Source organism: Budorcas taxicolor, chromosome 2 (genome assembly GCF_023091745.1).
Source record: "Budorcas taxicolor isolate Tak-1 chromosome 2, Takin1.1, whole genome shotgun sequence".
Taxonomy (NCBI): domain Eukaryota; kingdom Metazoa; phylum Chordata; class Mammalia; order Artiodactyla; family Bovidae; genus Budorcas; species Budorcas taxicolor.
The window spans coordinates 63,958,163-63,977,098 of NC_068911.1; the positions used below are offsets into that span (position 1 = coordinate 63,958,163).

Below are 18,936 nucleotides of genomic sequence, written 5' to 3' on the forward strand. Positions count from 1 at the left end.
CATGTGAAGCCAACTGAGTGGGAAAATAAAACAGCAAGGAGAGCCTGACAGTAAAATAAGTCCCATGGCAACAGGACAGGAGAGAAAACCCAGCATCCTGGAACTTCTCAGTGCACAGTATCTGTGCCTTCATGGCACTGAGTTCAAGTTTAGAGGGCAAGGCCTCGTTTCTCACATGGATATGATCTTGGATCAGAGTTCTGCAAAGACCAGGAACCTCCTTGATGTGGGTGGTCCGAGACTGGGGTTTCCTCCTCTCGTGCTGAATCCCCATTTAATGCCAAACAGCTTTTTTTTTAGCTGTTTCCTTAATTTTTCTTAAACATGTTCAGACTCTTATCGTATTGTCCTCCTCCCTTTGAAAATATGTACTCTGCAGGTGCCTGAAATAATATACTGCCAGTAATTGCAGTTTTGCAAAAGTAAAGTTTATTTTATTCAGTCTAAACTCAACGGAAATTTGTTGCCCAACAAGGAAATACCAAATTTTATAAGCCGCTGGAGGGCAGCCATCATGTCGTATATGACTTTGTTATTGCCTGCCTCCTGTGCTCTCTGTCTACCTTCTCCATGTACTAATTTTAATAAGTAACTTGAATTGTTAGCAATATACTCTGGTGCCATTCTTTGACACAGAAATGTCATTTCATAATGTCTCTGCATATTCCATGTCAGGTTCACTGTAAATCACTTCTCCTGAGCTTGTTGTTAGTGTGCAGATCATTTTGCGGGCTTCTCACTTAACAGCTGAAAGTTTAATTCAAATTGAAGAAACTTACTTCAATTACAAGCAATTAAGTTAGGCTTCACTTACCTTAAGAAATATTCGAACATATAAATCAACAGGTAAGTCCTGGGAGGGTCAAATTATGCAACCAAGAGAAAGTAAGTTCTTTGCAGCTTTGGGGGCGTTGGTCTGCCGTAGTCAGGCTTTTATGGTTTTCTTTTTCTTTTTTTGGCGTCAGGTTTTTGAATGAAATAGTAAAACCAGTGCCAGATACTGTCTACTCCACCTGGTTTTGCATAATTCGAAGAAGTGATAAACTGAAAATCAGGCTTGTTAAAGAGCTAGAAAGAGTGCTGTTGCATAAGAGAAAACAAAACTAAACCATTTCTCTATTCTTTTTTAAATCATACGATTTCACAATATTCCTGTTTTCAAGTACTTGAAGTTTGCTCTGGGCACTGACTACTTTTTAAATAATTGTTTTTAAGGTGCAGTGAATAATACACATTTATCGTAGATTTAAAACATACTTAAAGTGACAAAGAAAAATCATTCAAGGTCCTGCAGCTATTAATATTACTAGTAATATTTTGAAGAACTTTTTTTTTTCTAGGTACATGCTTTCACAGAACGGGTCCATACTACACAGTTTTATAACTTGTTTTTTCCGTTTTTGTTTTTAAAATCGTATCCTGAGTACGTGAAAACTTTTAGAGGTTATGACACGTTTGTAATATCGAATAGGGTTAAAAATCGCCATCTATGGTGTGGCGTGTGCACTCTGGTGGGAAGAGAATGCTCCGGATGGGCAAGCTCGACCACTCTCCGATCCAAAGAGACTTCTCCATTCGCCCTCGGGGACTGAAGCCTGGCCAGAGTGCAAGGCGTGGGAGTAAGTGGAGGGCGATCAGGGTGACCGAGCACGAGCTCCCCGCGCGGTCCACTCTTCCCCCGGGCCAGTCTCACTGGCTGAGCCGGAGCGAGAGGGCAGCTCGCCGTGAGCTGGGCCCAGGTCCCGGCTTCCGGCCCCCACCCCCCGGGCTGGCGCCACTCTCGGGCGGTGGGGAGAGAGAAAGCCGGGCAAGGTTCTGCAAATCCAAAGCAGGGAGGCGCAGCTCCGATACCATCGCCTTGGCCGAGTCTCCAAGCATGTTTGTTTCAACTGTTTAAACTGTTTCAAAGCACCCGAACCCCAGCGACCTTCGGCAAACAACTCAATCCCACGGGCGGGGAGCGATGGCTGCATTCGCCAGAAGGGCAAACTGACAGCGGAGACCGGGGAGCTACGGGGGCCTTCCTCCGGCACTCTGCCTGCCCGCAGCCGCCCCTGAGACCCCCGCCCGCAACTCTTTCCCGCCCCAGGACGGCCAGCTTCTTGCGTCAGCCCCGGCGAGGGTGGGGGATTTTCGGAAGGTCGGCCCGGGCGGCTGGCTGGGGAAGGAAGGGCCTTGGGCTCTCGCCCCGCCCTCGCGGGGCGGGAGGCGGAGCGGGACAAGAGCCCGATCGGCGACTCCGGCCAAGTCAGGGAGAAGCGAGTTCCTAGGATCCCCCAGGAGCCGCCGCCGCCACCAGTACCGCCGTGTCCGCTCCAAGCCTCGGCAGCCGGAACAGGGCCGCCGTCGGGGAGCCTCAAAGCACCGTCCCCAGCTCAGCATGATGGACTTGGAGCTGCCGCCGCCGGGACTGCCGTCCCAGCAGGTGGTGCCAGGACGGGAGCAGGGGCGCGAGGGAGCCGCGGCCCGGGGGGAACAGCCGCATCGGCCTCTTTCCCCGTCTGTGGCCGGAGCTCGGACTGCAGCTGCCGCGCACACACCAGAGCCGCCGCGCTTGAGCTGGGGCCGGGGGAGGGGAGTGGCCACCCCAAGGGTTGCGAGGGGTATGGGGGCGCGGGGAATGGTGTGACTGACAACGCGCCCGCAGCCCCCGAGGGCGGTAGGGTTGGGGTTGGGGGGCTACGCCAGCGCGCGTGGGGGCGAAGGGCGTCTCTAACCGCGTCCCCGGTCGCCGGAGCCGAGATGCTAGAGCCGCGGCCGGCCCCCTCTCCGAGTTCGAGCGGCCGGGAGGCAACCGGGTAGGAGAGGGCGGACACTGGCGGTCTGAGCCGGCGCGGCCCGGCCCTTCCGGGGCTGCGCGGCTCCCCCGCCTCGGAGCCGGCAAAAATGTGCCTAGTCACGGGGCCACTCTCGGGGGAACTGAGGTCTCCGGGCTGGGACCCGGAACCCCTCCTCTGCCGCTGCCCCCCTGCCCAAGACCTCCGCGGGCGCGAGCCGCGGCGCTCTTACCCTGCTGAGGGTTCTCTTAGGCAGAGTGATCAATCACTCCAGCCTTGCGATCGCCCTGAGGCCGCTTGGCGAAAATGCCCAGCTCCCAGGGTGGGGGCAGGAGGAGGTCACCAAGCGCCCAGCGCACTCGGTTTCCCCGACGTACGGCGATCGAACCCTGCCCTGTGCGCCGCCTCGCCCCGAGGGAAGGGTTCGGGCTCTTAGAACTCTGAGTCGGCCCCTAGCAATACGCCGGCAAGGGCGGGTGGGGCGGTGGACTCTGAAGTTCGACGCGGCTTCGCCCCCCACCCCACCCCAGCTCCCCGGGGCTTCTCGATCCCGGCGCTGTGCCTCCCGGTGGCGCACGCCGCAAGCGTGGTCCCGGCGCCGTGACAGTGGCCGGTTGGCTGTCACGGCGGCCCTCAGTGGGCCCTTTCCTGCTTTGTAGCGTGCAAACCTTGCCGCGCCGGGGCCAAGGGACAAGTTGGAGCTGTTGATCTGTTGCGCAATTGTTATTTTCCCTAGGGCGGCTTTGTCTTTGGATTTAGCGTTTCGGAATTGCAATTCCAAAATGTGTAAGGCAGGATATTCTGTTCTCTGCTGTCAAGGGTAAGAATTTCGAGTGTATATTAGCATTTCTGTTGTTTTTAGGCTGTTATTAAATTTTGTGCTTTCATACATTGTTTCTCTTTTGGGTGCTTTATGTAGTTTTCCTTTTCTGTTTGAGAATTTGCCTCAATTGCTTTCCTAGTATGTTGCTTTTGAGAAGGGCAGAGGGTGGGACAGCTGTGTCTCATAAAGCTTTGCTAACAAGTTCTGTAAATGTCGCAAATGTGGAAACAAGTTTCTGTATATATTTTGTAGGGACTTTTTAAAGGAGTAGATAGTTTTATTTCCAATTTGTGCGTGTGAATGCGTTTTTTGGGAAAATATTTAGTTCAAGGAAATGTGTAACCTAATAGGAACGGTAAATATATTTAAGCTCTTAAACATCAAGCTTTAGACTAATCCTGAAGTAAGGTTTTGATATGTTGACAATGTAGTGATTGTGCCTTTTTTTTGCCTTTGAAGCTGTTTGTCTTGAACTTTCCCCCAGTAATGATTAAGATTGTATTCCTTCCTCCCCACGATATGAAGAAATAAATTGTGCTTTCCGATTTAGCTGCTGTTCAATCCCTATAGCCATTTCTTTAATAATCTATATGACCAAAGGATATATGATGCTAATGGACTTTAGTTTTCCCAGATTCAGGAATGTAGCCTAGAGTGTTATATTACTGAAGTTTTTATTTCTTTCTTAACTATATAATTTAACATTCCATATACAAAAGTGGGTAAACATCTTTACTGCTTTTTCTTTTAAATGTGAACTTTCCAGTTATGTTTGTTAAGGTAACTACCTTTCCACCCTTTGTAATCAGACCTCAGTTTGCATATGCGAAGAGTATAAAAGAAAATGGAACAAAATTTAGAGTTAATGTCATGCCTGTAACTAAGATTCATATTAAATCTTTGTAGTCCAGGAAGATTTGGACAGAGTCATAAGTGGATTCTAACCTTTTGTCAAAGAAACACCAGGCGTGAGGTGGTACAGGGGTAAAAGTTCTTCCCCCTTTGTGCAGAGGAGGTGTTGATGAAGAGCAGTAGAGTTTTACATTCTGAATTTCCATTAGCTTCTGGAAGGAATCATCCACCCTTTTCAAAGCTGTCTTGGAGAAAGTATTTTTGCATATGAGGAATGAAGTTGATCTTGGACTCAGTAGGTAACTTCCAAAGAAAAATAAGGCATCCCTCTCATCTCCAGAAGGTTGAGCAAAGAACAACTTGACTTTTTAGATATTTGGAAAAAAACCTCTTGAGAGATTGTGAAAGATTGTAGTAGGATAAAAACGTAACTCACATCAGTCTGCATTAAAAGTAGCATGGGTCATTTTGGACTCTTTCTTGTCAACCTGGGTTTTTATAAACAGTGCTGGGAGGGGAAACCCCAAAATCTGACTTTCTTTAGGATAATTGGGAAGAATTGAAAGCTAAATACATTATTTGTCTTTATTTTTACTCAGGACGAATTTTACTTAAAGAGCTACATGAGAAAAAGAAACCTCTGTGGGCTAGAAGCACTTTTTTTTCCCCTGGGAATTTCCTCTCTACTGGCGGAACACATTTAAAGGGGGGTTTGTGTAAATATTTCCTCTTTGATTTTTCCTTCATCTGGGGTTAACTCGTCAGTGCATATTCTTGGATTCAGGAGTTCGGCACTAAGATAATCGTAGATGAGTTATTGGACACTTACTTGTGTGCCAGGCAGTACAATAATTGCTTCACATGTATAATTTCACAGTCACCGTGTAGAAAATACTGTCTCCGGTTTCTAGGTGAGGAAAGAGGCATAAAGCAGCCAGGGTCCTGGGTCCTGGTTAAAGTGACTCAACTATTGAGTGGCAGAGGTGGGATTCAAACCCTGGTAGAAGGACCCCACTTCCGAAGTAGACCAAGACTAGTTAACTTTAAACAGAAGGAAACTCTTACACTTGAAAAAATGGACAAATCGAGAAAAACTACAAGAAGGACAGGTAGGAATTTAAAAGATTAATCTTTGCACCTTTTCCAGTTACCAAGAAATTTAATAAGTGTGTTTGTGAGGGGTAAGTTCGACCTTGAATACAGTGAAAGTAAATACAACCTGAAACTTTTAAGAAAGACTAAGAGGCCTATCGGGGTTTGATTTAGAGAGGCAAGACCATTTCTTAATTTAATGATAGTTTTTAAAATTTCTGATATTTCAGCAGTATCTGAGATTCTGCCTTACATTTTTCAGGGACTGTTTTTCAAATCTCTTAGCTCCTGGTGACTTTAATTTTATTTGCCTTTTTAGTTGGTACATTCTCCTGTTCCACTGGTTCTTTTTATCTGGAAATAGTGGTCAAAAATAAGTTTCGTAGTGAAGATGTTTGGTAGTGAATATGGTGAAGAGTGGGACAGACAGGGTTAAACCTGGTTGAAGGAAAGTGGAGAGAATGGGGAGAATTTGACTTGAAAACAACTAGTGGAAACCTGTTGGTTCAAATTAAACACTCATCTCCTGTTTCGGCATTTCTGAACTGAAGCAGGCATAAGGGCTCAAATCTGTCTAATTGAAGCCTTCTTGGGGTTTTGTGACTAGTACATTTCAAAGTTTAATACTTTATTTCTTAGTCTTTATCTTTAAACTGGAGAAGGAAATGGCAACCCACTCCAGTATTCTTGCCTGGAGAATCCCATGGACAGAGGAGCCTGGTAGGCTACAGTCCACTGGGTCGCAAAGAGTCGGACACGACTGAGCGACTTCACTTTATCTTTAAACAGGTTGTTCTCGGAATTATTATTGTCTTGTTTGTCTGATTTAAGGATGCTTCAGGGTTTTTAGGATTCAGTGGATAATTTGCCTAAAAATTAATGTGACAACTCCCAGCATATTTAAAAGCCTGGCCCAGCCACTTCTGAAAGTTTGCTGGAATCTGTTGTTGCACAGCAGGGTTGTTCGTTCTTTAGTTGCTAAGTTGTGTCCGACTTTGCGACCCCATGGACTGTAGCCCGGCGGGGTCCTCTCTCCATGGCATTTCCCAGGCAAGAATACTGAACTGGGCTGCCGTTTCCTTCTCCAGGGGATCTTCTTGATTGAGGGATCGAACCCCTGTCTCTTGCATTGGCAGGCACATTCTTTACCACTGAGCCACCAGGGACGCCCACCCAACATGGTATAGGAAGTTGAATGTACTAAAGGCAATATTCAGCCAGCTTCCTTCACCAATGGCTGTATGTTTAAGTGTACTGTAGAATGGAGACCAGAGTTTATATTCTGATAATATGATTTCTATGAGTTTTAAAATGTAGTTACCAGCTGCTTTTCAATATGCTCTAAGAAACATTTATTAAAGGGGCTCTTAAGATACAGACCAAGGCTTCTTTCATTGATAATGGTATGTTTTCTGGAAATGAGAGCAAAAAATACTTTCAAGTGTATAACATTCCCAAAAAGTATTAGCAAAATACAAGTGTTCTTATACTAACTTTCCCCGCCAAGAGAAAGCAAGATGGCTAAACAAAATCCTATCTTGCCTAAAGTTGGAGTTTTCTCTGGGTCAGCCCCTGCCACAGTAAACACTTTTAAACTATTATTATGAAGAATTTTAGGAACATTGAGGATTGGAAGCACGTTTTTAAAAACTGGAGTGTAATTGCTTTACAGTATTGTGCCAGTTTCTGCTGTACCACAGTGCGAATCAGCTACAAGTAGACATATGTGCCCTCCTTCTGGGACCTCCCTCCCATCTCACCCCTGGGTCGTCACAGATCACCAAGCTGAGCTTCCTGGCATATGTCCTATAACACCTTCAAAGCCTCATAAAATCTTTCTCTGTGCGTGAGCATGTAAGTTTATTTGGCCCAAACTGTGGTAGAAGTGAAGACAAAGCCAGGACGTAAGAGATACTTAGAGCACCAAATCCATCCTTCAAAGACCTTGTTGGTAATTGAAAGTCACTATCATTCAGCAGCAACCTGTATCTTGCTTTTGCTGTTGTTATTGTTGTTTGGGTGTTTTTGGATCTCTGGATGGCTTATGGGGATCTTCCCTGACCAGAGAGTGAACCCAGGCCAGCAGCGAAAGCCCTGAATCCTAATCACTCGGGCCACCGGGGAATTCCCAACAGCCTGTATCCTGAAGGATTAAAAAAAATGCCCTGGCAGTGCTAAGTTAGTCATTCCTTTTCTCACAAACTTCGATGATTGAGACTCCCAGCCCTGTGACATCGACAGCATACTGATGAGATCCAGCCTCTCCGTTGCTTTTCTTCAAATCAGAGAAGAATGATTGGGTAATAAAAGAAAACTGTCAGATGATTTTGGCTTTGAAGCCTTCTTCCAAACTTAAAGAGTTTATTTTCTGCATTAGGCAGTTCTCCTCAATCACTTTTTAAAATCTCCGATACCTGTCTTATATATGCAGCTGTTCTTTCCCTCTACAATTCGATTGTAAGTTCCTTGAGAGCTGGGCAGAGAATTTATATTTGTCTCTTCTTTAAATAGATTTAAGAGATGTAAGCCCCATACAGTCCACCCATTTAAAGTGGACAGTTCAGTGACTGAGTGTATTCAGACTAGTACAGCCATCACCACAGTCAATTTTAGAACATTTTCATCACCCCAGGAAGAAACAGACCCATTAGCACTCACCCCCCATTTCCCTTCAGCTCTCTTAGTTCCCCACTCATTATACTCTTATCTCTATGGATTTGTCTCCTGGATATTTCATAGAAATGAAATCATAGCCTGGCCGGTTCTGTGTGACTGGCTTCTTTAACTTAACATGTTTACATAGTTTGACCGTATTGTATCGTATATCAGGACTTTGTACATTTTATTGCTGAATACTATTCCATTATATGGATACACTACATATTATTTGTTCCCTCTTCAGTTCATGGCCATTTGGGTTGTTTCTACTTTATATATATTTTTGCTCCTGATAGCAAAAATATATGGTTCTTAAAATGTGCTATATGTTAGAGTCACCACCCGTATTTAAAATACTGATGCCCAGGCCATATGTCTCGTTAAATTAAAATCTCTGTGGGTGGGGCATCAGTATCTTTTTCAAACCTCTGAAGGAATTCCATCATGCAAGCAGATTGAGAACTAGTGTTCTGGAGGAGTTGGCACGGTTCTTGGTACCCGTGAAAGGTATGTCTGTAGGGATTTAGAAAATCTGGTTAGGATGTTGCTTAATTCATGAAAGGAAGTGTTTTTATGTTTGATCACTGACCTTCACAGCCTTAAGATTAATAACCTACATCTGAGAACTGTGTTAAAGGCACCTGGTGAATGTTTGAAATTCAGTAAATATAACTTGCACTCTGTAATCCCTCATGGAGATTTGGGTGATAATTTTAGTAGAATTCCTCTGTTTGGTCAGGAGTGTGGTGACTGATAACCTGCAGTGTAGATTATTTGGGAATCATGTAGAGAAGGCAGGGAGGACCAGTGCGAGGCACTGGGGAGGATGGAGAGCCTGGAAGCTGGCGTGCAATACTGCCTCCGCCCACGAAGCTCCGAGCTCTGCATTCCTGGGCCTCCTTATCTTCCTCCAGTAAAAAACAAAAACTTCAGTCTGGGACTCCCCTGGCAGTCCAGAGGCAAAGGCTCCAAGCTCCCAGTGCAGGGGGCCTGGGGCTAGTCCCTGGTCGGGGAGCTAGATCTCACCTGCCGCAACTAAGACCCTGCGTGCTACAGCTGAAAGATTTCTCTGTTTCAGAACTAAGACCCAGTGTGGCCAAATAAATATTCAAAAACAAGAACTTCAATCTGCAAGGCCACTTTTAGCAACTCGGCTTCTTGATTCTCTGTATATGCTTTGTAAAGTCAACTTTATATTCTGACCACAGTGGCTACCATTTGTACTTACCTGGATGGTTTCTGGTTTACACATTTGGAAACTAGGGCTAACTTCTGAATTGTTTGCGAGGTTGTGTGTGTGTGTGTGTTGTGCATCACACTCGAGGGTATGTCTCAGCCCTGCCTTGTGACAGCATGGGAACAGGCCCAGCAGGGAGTGGGTGCTCCAAGCCGGCACCCATTTCTTTCGGTCTTTGGGCTTCTCTTTTGTGCGGCCCATATCCAGTCTTTCCCGGGCCATCACCCACTGGAGGGGTACATTCAGTCTCCCTTTGAGAGCTGTCTGCTTTTCTAACTCTAGTCATCAGTAGTTTGAAATTCTTTTAATATGTCCCTCCTATTATTGCTTTAAGATTTAAAAAGCAGTACACGCTTTCATTTATTTTGTGCTGAATGACATACATATGTGTTTAAAGTATTGATACCTTAAAACAGAAGAATTTTGGTGTTAACACTTAGGCTATATGCAGTGCAGACTTGTATTTCAGTGAGTGATCCTTCCTGTTAAATGCCCTTTCCCTCCTTTGCAGGATGGAGCCGATGTTCAGGGTGGGTAATGCCACTTCACCCCTCGTGTTTGTGTGGGAGGCATGGGCACTGTTAACTGTGTATGGAGGTGGCCTGCTGAGAAACAGTATAGACATTTGCTTCACTTCAGATTTGACGGCCTTTTGTCTGCTCCGCTTCACCCGTGCAGGCAGAGCCCAGCCTATCCCCAGGGAATTCTGAGGGATTAGACTGCAGGGAGCAAGGATTGATCCGGTTCTGTGGCCTTCTGGGAACAGAATAGGAACAGAGGTGTGTCCCAGTGTCAGGAGGGTCAGCTTAAGAACATGTGCGATTTGCTGCTTGGTTTTACAGTCCTAGAGCAAGGGAGCCTTGCTACTATGGCTAGAGAGTATTGAAGGACCTTGAATTTTTTTTGACCTAGCCCCTCCAAAATTATTTTATTCATTACAATCCTGGCAATGAAAACCACCATAAATCAAAACTGTCATTTTTTTTCTTGCACCAGGAAAAACTGTCAGGTTTTGAAGACATCATTTTATTCTTGGGGCTTCTCAATGAGACGTGATTGAAACGTCCATTGAGAAACCAACTCCGGAGGACAAGAGCCGGGGCAGTGAATTTAGTGTTCGCCTGGCTCCTCTCCTACCCCCAGCTCCTATGTTTTTCCTGCTTGGGTTCCCAAACTGAGACCAGGCCGAGAGTAAGAACCAAACTGTGGGATCAGGTTTCACCATGTGCTAGAAACTTCTTTACCAGGCTGTATGTTTGGGAGGATCCTTGGGGCAGTGGAGATCCCAGGTTACCTTTCACTTGGGAAAAGGTTCTGGAAGTAAAGGCGGAGAGGTTTAAGATTCCTTGTAATGAAGAGATGCGGCTCTTTGGTCTCTTCTGTAACTCTGATTTGCTCCTCAGTGTGCACCTCGTGTTTGGGTCCCTCATGTGAGGAAAGGGAAAAGCATTTGGGACATTTACTTGTGCTGTGTTTATGCTCATTGTCTTTAGTTCTTTAAACCACCCTGTTAAGGTAGGTTTGTTGTTGTTGAGAAAATTCTTTGGAGAGGCTAAGAAGCAGTCCAGAGCTTGGTTTAAGAACTAGAAAGCACAAGTATTTCAAGCAGAAGGATTTTATATAAGAAATTAATTATCCAGGTGAGCTGAGAAACCAGCCAGCCAGCCTCAGGAAGCCACCTGCCAGTCCTGGGGCTGGAGGGGCATAGAGAACAGGCGGAATTCAAGGAGCTGGGACCACGGAGAGGGGGCTCTGCCTCCCATCCTCACCCTCTCTCCCTCTCCCAGAGCCTTGGTGGATTGTAGTTGGGAAGGGAGCCTGGGGACGGAGCAGGGGCAGGATGGGGAAGGGATCTGGAAAGTGTTAGCCGGTCAGTCATGTCCTACTCTTTGTGACCCCGTGGATCGTAGCCCACCAGGCTCTTCTGTTCATGGAATTCTCCAGGCAAGACTACTAGAGTGGGTTGCCATTCGGCAAATGACCAGAGCAATCACGTAGCTGGTAAGAACTGGAGCCGGGATGGGAACATTCTTTGCCATCAAAGTCCTTGGACTTCTCTCCAAATCGTCTAGTGCTTTGCCTTTGGGGCACCTGTCATGCCTGCTTAGGGGCAAGTGGCATGGGCATCCCGTAGACCACAGTGCCTTCTGTATTCTGACTTCCACAGCGCATTTGTGCTGTGTACTCCTTCTGGTGAGTGGAGCGCAGCACGAGTGACCACAGAGTAACTCAAAAAAATGGAACGTTGGAAACTCCTCTCAAGAGCGCACAGGTGGAGGGTCCAGTCGGGCAGTTCCCAGACTCGACAAGCATCCCACCGTTGCTGTTTCTGTGCCCCTCCCCCCATGAGGTGCCTCCGAGATGCCACGGCGGGATTGATTATATATACAAGTTTTTGGTGTTGCTGAAAGACTTGGGCCTCTGGGTCTTGAGCTTGCGGGGAGGAGGTTCAGAAAAGAGGGAAAGTATCTAAGAGCAGAGGGAACCTCGCATCTCTTCCTTTGCTCTGGATAAATGAAGCCTTTTCTCCCCAGAGAGGTGTGGGTGGATGTGGTCCCCTTTCCTCTGCCCCCTGGGACTCTGGGAAGCCTGCGGCCCGCAGGGCGTGGCGCTTGCCCTGTGCTGGGGCTTCCAGAGTTCACTGGATAACCACATGTTGTGCCTTCAAGCTGCAGTGCTGGTGTGGGTGCTGGCCAAGATGATAATGGAGACTGAGGGGACAGTCTTTCCCCCTTCAAGTCACAGTGCACTTGCAATGTCGTAAAGAGAACCCGCCTTTAGATGTTTGAAGACATCGGAATGTAGGCAACTGGCAGTTTCAGGAGGAAGAAAAGGAGAAAAAAATGAACATTTACTGAACAGCTGTTAGTACTGTACTAGGTCCTGGACACGTTCTCTCTTACCTGGTCTTGATAAATCTGTGTCGATGGCGGCTGTTAACCCTTTTACAGACAAGGAAACCTATTCCAAGAGGTAAGGTAACTTGTCCGAGGCCATGCTACTCTCGCTGGCAGGACAGGGATTTAGAAAGTGTAATCACTGCCGTCCCTCCTTTCTTTCTTTCCTTCCTTGTCTCATGATTCTGGGTGTTTTGTTAGATGCTGAAGCATGAGGGGCTGCTTTACAAAGATTCATTAGCTCTCAGGAAACCTCAGGATATTCCTTGTTCTTTGCAGGGAGGCCCACAGCCTCCTCAAATGGCAGGCTGTTCACACCTCCTTTTCTGAGCTGGAAGGGGTTAGAGAGAATGCAGAAAGTGATGAAAGTTCTAGAAACCAGAGGGACCAAGTATATTTGATTTATTCAGTGTCTGTACCAGCTCCTTTAAAACAGAACAGTTTTATTTGAGCCATTGACGGTTACCACTGATATTTACCCTTTCTCCAGCCCATGGCTGCAGGGGACTGGTCCTAAAAGATAAGCTAAACGTTTTTAAAAATTTCAACGTGACATTAAAAGTCCTATGCCATCTCTCTGGGTCTTGACTGTCTTTTCTGCCCAGTACTTTTTGAAGTAGTTTGAGAAGATAGTAAAGGAAGCTATAGAAGAGCTGAAGAGGTTGAGCTATTGTGATAGATTGATGGTTTAGAAACAAAGTCTAGAATAGGGAGGGAGGCAAGGTTGCCCACTTTCTTATCCTTTTCCTGACCATCAGCTTGAGGGAAAACAGCTTAGTGTCCTCTAAGAAAATACACTTAATCAGCATTTATATTGAATTAATTGTTATATTATCCAAGTTACAAAATTCCTTAATGCTTATTGGCGAGTCCTTTCGTATCTGTTCTCTCAAAATCAGTTTTATTGTTAACTTGAAGGAGTGTGTTTTCCAGATTCTTGAGGCATAATATTTTTGTTTTTAATCAAGTACCCAAAGAATAATTTGAAGTTGATTTTTCTGCGACTAGTAGCTGTGGTCATAAGTGATATTAAATATGAAACCTTTGTTAACATAAGTAATTCTTTAACCCCAGACACCTTAGATACACAATGAAAATGCTGAATTCTAAGCCTTACTCTAACTTACTCATTCCACAAATATTTATTAGGTGGTAACACGCCCTAGGGAACTTTCAGGGCATGAAGTTGTTTTAATCTTCCAAGATAATGTAGCAAATATATTGTCCTCCTTGAAGGACATTTGCTTCTCAAACTGCCCCTCCTCCTAATTAATCAGTCCCTTTGTTCTTTGTACACCTGGATTTTAGGGCAGGGCATGTCTCAATACTTCATGAGTATAAATTAATCTCTATCTCTCCTGATTAAGGTATGACCTCCTGTAGGGTAGGGATTGTGTCACAGTCATTTTTGTAACTGGTGGCTGGCACCATGCCCGGTGCTTATTTAATAGTAGCTGCTCAGCAAATGTGAGACCGTGTCTGTTACTGCCCTCTCGGAACTTGATATTTTTAATCTGTGGTAGGTGAAAGGACAGAGGAGAAAATGTCGCTTCCAACTGAGATGCTCAGAGGACATCCTGGAGGAAGTAGCAGTATATCTGGTTTGTTTTTTTGTTCTTTTTTTAAGCCAGTAAGATTTGTTTTGGTTCAAACTGCAGTTGGAAGCCAGAGGAAGCATGCAGGCATGAACCGGCCTGTGTCAGTGTGTTGGGTCACTAGGGCTAAAAAGATGAACGGGCTGAAGAGGGCCTTCGGTGCCCAAATGTGGTGTTTCAAATGTATATGAGGCATCTGGAAATCACCGGAGGTTTTGGAAAGGGTAGGACACATGAGCTGGATGTGGACAGGAAGTTTATTATGGCCTCTGCTGGGGCAGGTTAGGGGCGGAGAGATGCTGATGCCTTGGCATCAACCCAGAACTAAGGATCTGTAATCAATACTCGTTTGTGCCTCCTTTGTTAGCCTTTTAAGGAGAAATGTTCTAATCCCCCCATTTTAAAGGAGGGAGTCGAGTTTTCTCTTAACATTAGCTCCATCGTGAAACCATTTGTGCTCAAGTTTGCACACCCTGCAGTTCCTGGGCTTTAACAGAAACTCATCGCCAGCGTATCCATCACTCCACTGAAGAAAGGAGAGGAAGGAGTCAGAAGTTGCCGGGTTGCCTTTAGGATGGATTGTTTTCTTCCCTGGTGACACAGGGGGACAGTTTCTCTCTTCTTGCCCTTTCCCACGATCCATTTGCTGTCACCATCTTCATTCAGAGGGAAGAGCGTCATCCTTGCCTTCCAGCCCCAGGGATTAGCAGTATTCACCCAAGAATGAAAACACAGACAGTATCCTGTCTTGTCTTTTCCATGGGCTTTGCTTCTGCGCCCCCCTGAGCTAAGAGAGGTGGGCATCTTGCAATGTTGGCGAAGGCAGCTGCAATTTCTGGGGCTCTTCCCACTGCTAGCCAGGTGCTGTGTGCCTTCACATACTAATTTTGTCCTGTGGACTCCTTACTCCACCCTGTGAGGTACGGAGCCTTATCCCTGATTTGTAGGGAGAGAACCAGGGTCCAGAGAGCTTGAGTGATAGTATAGTGGGATTGCCTCAGTTTCATCATCATTAGATGTGGATGAATCTATGTCCAGTGTAGAATTAAGACGAGAACTGGGCATGAGATCTGGCCCACAGTATAGACATGGCAGCTCTGAGGATTGTTACCCTAAGTATACATCTTCATCGGGGATGTTTGAGTGTGTGGGATCTGAGATTTCCTTGGCCCAACTTGAAAAAAAATCCTTCCCTGAATCCACGCCCCTTGTCATTCTTTGCTGTAATCGTCTCATTCCCCTGTGGCTTGTTCTGGTCTCACGTCAGGGCTGATTGTTGCAGAGACAGAGGACCAGTCCGTGGCAAGGGACGCAGAGGGGCACACACTGCCCTGTCTCCTCTGTGGGGCCCTCTAGTCTGTCCATTGGATGTCCTGCTTATGTGAACCGATAAGGCATCTCTGTGAACTCTGTTGCAGACACACTCCTTCCCTGGTTGTAGAACTTCTTACTCTGGGGTTCTGAGCCTAGAAATGGAGCAGTGTCCACAGGCATGTTGTATAAACAGAAAGAGTTGGGGGGTAGGAGTGCATAAGTGGAAGGTTAAACCCAGCTGTGGGGCTTCCTGGTGGCTCAGTGGTAAAGAATCGCACTGCAATGCAGGAGGCTCGGGTTCGATCCCTAGATCAGGAAGATCCCCTGGAAGAGGGTGTAGCAACCCACTCCAGTACCTTTGCCTGGAAAATCCCACGGACAGAGGAGCCTGGCAGGCTATAGACCAGAGGGTCACAAGGAGTCAGACACAACTTCGCAACTAAGCAATAAAACCCAGCTGTGAACTGAGCTGGCCCCTGTGGCCTTGCCCTCTTCCCAGCCCCAACCCATCTTTTAGTCTTCAAAGATTAAAATACATCTTTGGTAGTAACTGCTGCCAAGTAACTCTTTAAAAAGGTGAAATGGTCAAGGGAAACACCTTCCCATGAGACACACGAGGGAGATAACATGGTGAAAACGTTGACACCTACTGCCCTTCCTTGTTGCTATGTGATGGGTAATCCTTTTTACGATATTTTTTATCGTAAATAAAAGCTTGTTGGTGATACATAAATAAGTTTGGAGCTCACCTTCTATTTTTCATAGAGTGATTAGACCCAGAAGCCTCAAAATTAGATGCCTCTTATGTTCATTTGGGCCTCCCTGATGGCTCAGCGGGTAAAGAAACCACCTGCCAAGCAGCAGACATGAGTTCGATCCCTGGGTCGGGAAGATCCCCTGGAGGAGAAAATGAAAACCCACTCCAGCATTCTTGCCTGGGAAATCGCATCCCATGGACAGGAGCCTGGTGGGCTACAGTCTAAAGGGTCTCAGTCTGACTCCACTGAGCGGCCGAGCCCCGCCCATGTTCATTTGACCCATGCAGCAGCAGTTGAACGTATTGGGAGCATTACTGCTTCACCCCTGACATGTCCCCTGTATTTTTAAGGGGCACTCACATACCTTTTCCCCACATGGAAAACAGTTCTTGTGAGGACAGGTGTTAGTCTGGGTTTTCCCTTACAGCCCAGAGCTCCCTGTATAGTTCGCCCCAGCAGGACTGCGGTGTGCAGCCTCCTTGAAGAGGCCTTGGGTATGCTGAGTAAGGGCCTCTGTTCTCTGAGTGATCCTGTAGCACAAACGGGGGGTGGATCTCGCTGTGACGAGTTCTTAGAGGCGGGTCTTTAGGCAAGATCACTTAACCTCTCCGTGCGTCAGTTTCCTTGCCCCACAAGGAGATAATAATAATACCACCTTCCTTGCCAATTGGTTTGAGTACAAGTGAGGTCATGGAGATGAGTACTTGGAAAGTACCGAACACGTAGAAAGTGCACGATAAATGCACTTACTGTTATTAGACTGTGTCACACTTGCCTTTACCTAGCTTTAGAATACTGACACTGTGATCCTTCCTTCTCAAATCCTAATGTGAAGGCTCACGAGGTAACCGACATCCTTACGTATTTATTTAGCAAGTTAACTGAAAAGATTTACCTTAAAGAAAGTTAAAGACTCCTGTATTGATTTTAAGAGAATGAAATGGGACATATATACTAATTATCATTTCCTTTTTAAGAGGCCCAAATTACTGCCTGGCAGTTGACAACAACAGTGGGTTTTGTGCATGTTCAGATGTATACATTGGAAGCAGTTGAAATGGAATTTCCAAACTTAGGACTAATTCATATCCTTGGCTGGAACAGATAGTGTTGCTGGCCAAAACCTTGGCTTTCTTTGTCCACCAAAGCCGATTCAAAAGTTGGGAGAGAGAGTTTGGAGGAAATGGGAAAGGCGGCTTTAATTCTCAGCCAGCAGAGAGGAGCACACGGTAGGCTCGTGCCCCAAGAACTTGGCCCTCTCCATGAGGAGTCCAGGGGCTTGTATAAGATGAGGCCTCGCGGTCAGGAGTCGGTGATGAGGAACAAAGGTGTTCTGACTTGTCAAAAACAGTCACAGGCTGGCGTCAGTAGCCCAGTAATTGAGTCTGGCAGATCGGTGGTGCTGCCTTTCTTTCTGATACGTACCTGCTAGGGGAAGGTGTCCTAAGGGTAAACACCAGATGCAGGATGTATTTAGCATACAGAGTCAAAGGAAGATAGGTGCGGAAGTGTAGCTCCTGCAAGGTCAGGGGGAAGGAAAGCAAACTTAGTTACAGACATGCAGAGTTAGGAGCAGTTCAAAAAAACTAGAAACGATCAGGCTTGCTCCCTGGTCTCTTTATCTTCTATGTTCTCTGGGAAAGGGAAATCAAAAAACTAACTCCTTTTTTTCCCGCTTTTCACGGCAACAATAGTACTATTACCTAAACCCCTCATTTCTACCCATTCTTCTGGATGACCTTTGCAGTAGTCTGGTAACCCTGTGGCCTCTGGACCACAAGTTGCTCTTTGATCTCAAGGTGATTGTGTAGTATTATGAGCTCTGATAGTAACTCACAGATTTGCACTCTGGTCGTGGAAGTAGCTTTTTGCAAACAATGGTTAGCAATATAAATACTACCTAGTGTCCTCTGGAAGGGTTACTGTTCCCATTGTATTCTCAGGAAATAATCTGCAGTACAGAGGAGTTTGGTTCATTAGAATTCCCCGCTAAGAAATGCGGAGGCCCCACCCTGTAGGTGCCTGAGCTGACCTGTCACTTGCCACCGGTCATTTTTGAGCACTTGAAATGGGACTTGGGTAACTGAGGGGGTGCATTTTTTGATTTTAATGAATTATGATTTAAAATTTAAAACAGAAGTACGGTAAGATATTTTTCTGTTGAACATAACTATTTTGGTGGGACCACATTTTATGTGATCATGTCATTTGATCTTTGTTACATTCATTGAGTGTTTTTGTCACTTGTAATAGCTCATTAATAATTTAAATATTTTGATTACAAAGTAAAATGATGTTTTGATATATTGGGTGAAATAAATAACATTGTTTAAATCAAATTAACTGTTTTCTTTCTTGGTAAGGCTACTAAAAGCGTATGGGGCTTCCCTGGCGACTCCAACAGTAAAGAACCCTCCTGCAGTCTAAGAAACCTGGGTTTGATCTTGGGTCGGGAAGGTCCCCTGGAGAAGGGAATGGTAACCCACTCCAGTATTCTTGCCTGGAGAATTTCATGGACAGAGGCGCCTCGTGAGCTCTAGGCCATGGGGTCACAGAGTCCGACGTGACTGAGTGACTAACACGTTCCCTTTTCTCTAAAATTGTTTAAGTCACACATATGGCTTGCGTTAGATTTATACTGGAAAGTACTGCCTTAGAGCATCTATTACAGGTTGCTGAAATTAGCTTGTTCTGAAGTTCAAAATTAGGTTCCAGGCTTACATTTTTTATTTTATGGAATCAGAGGTGTTTAGGTGAAGGGATCTTTGGACTCACCTAACCCAACCCTGTCCTTCTGCAGATGGAGAAACTGAGGTTCAAAGTTACTGTAGCATGGCACGCCCTGACCGTGGATGGGTGTGGAACTTAATGTGCTTTACAGCCTATTACGTTGCGTCCTGGGCTTCCTTGGCATTGGAAACATGGTGTGGGCG

General features: G+C 45.9%; 1 protein-coding gene across 3 annotated transcripts in view; it reads left to right on the forward strand.

The window, feature by feature from the left end:
* Window positions 1-2,252: 2,252 nt before the first annotated feature.
* Window positions 2,253-18,936, forward strand: part of NFE2L2 (NFE2 like bZIP transcription factor 2) — a 32,689-nt gene continuing 16,005 nt past the window's right edge. The window contains exon 1 of one of the 3 annotated variants that reach the window (XM_052635582.1): window positions 2,253-2,425. In XM_052635582.1, coding sequence (XP_052491542.1) covers window positions 2,381-2,425 — 45 coding nt within the window. In that variant the 5' untranslated portion in view covers window positions 2,253-2,380. Of the gene's footprint in view, window positions 2,426-3,045; window positions 3,151-3,521; window positions 3,598-18,936 lie in introns of those variants that run through there. The other 2 variants (XM_052635584.1, XM_052635583.1) reach the window with 2 other exon arrangements.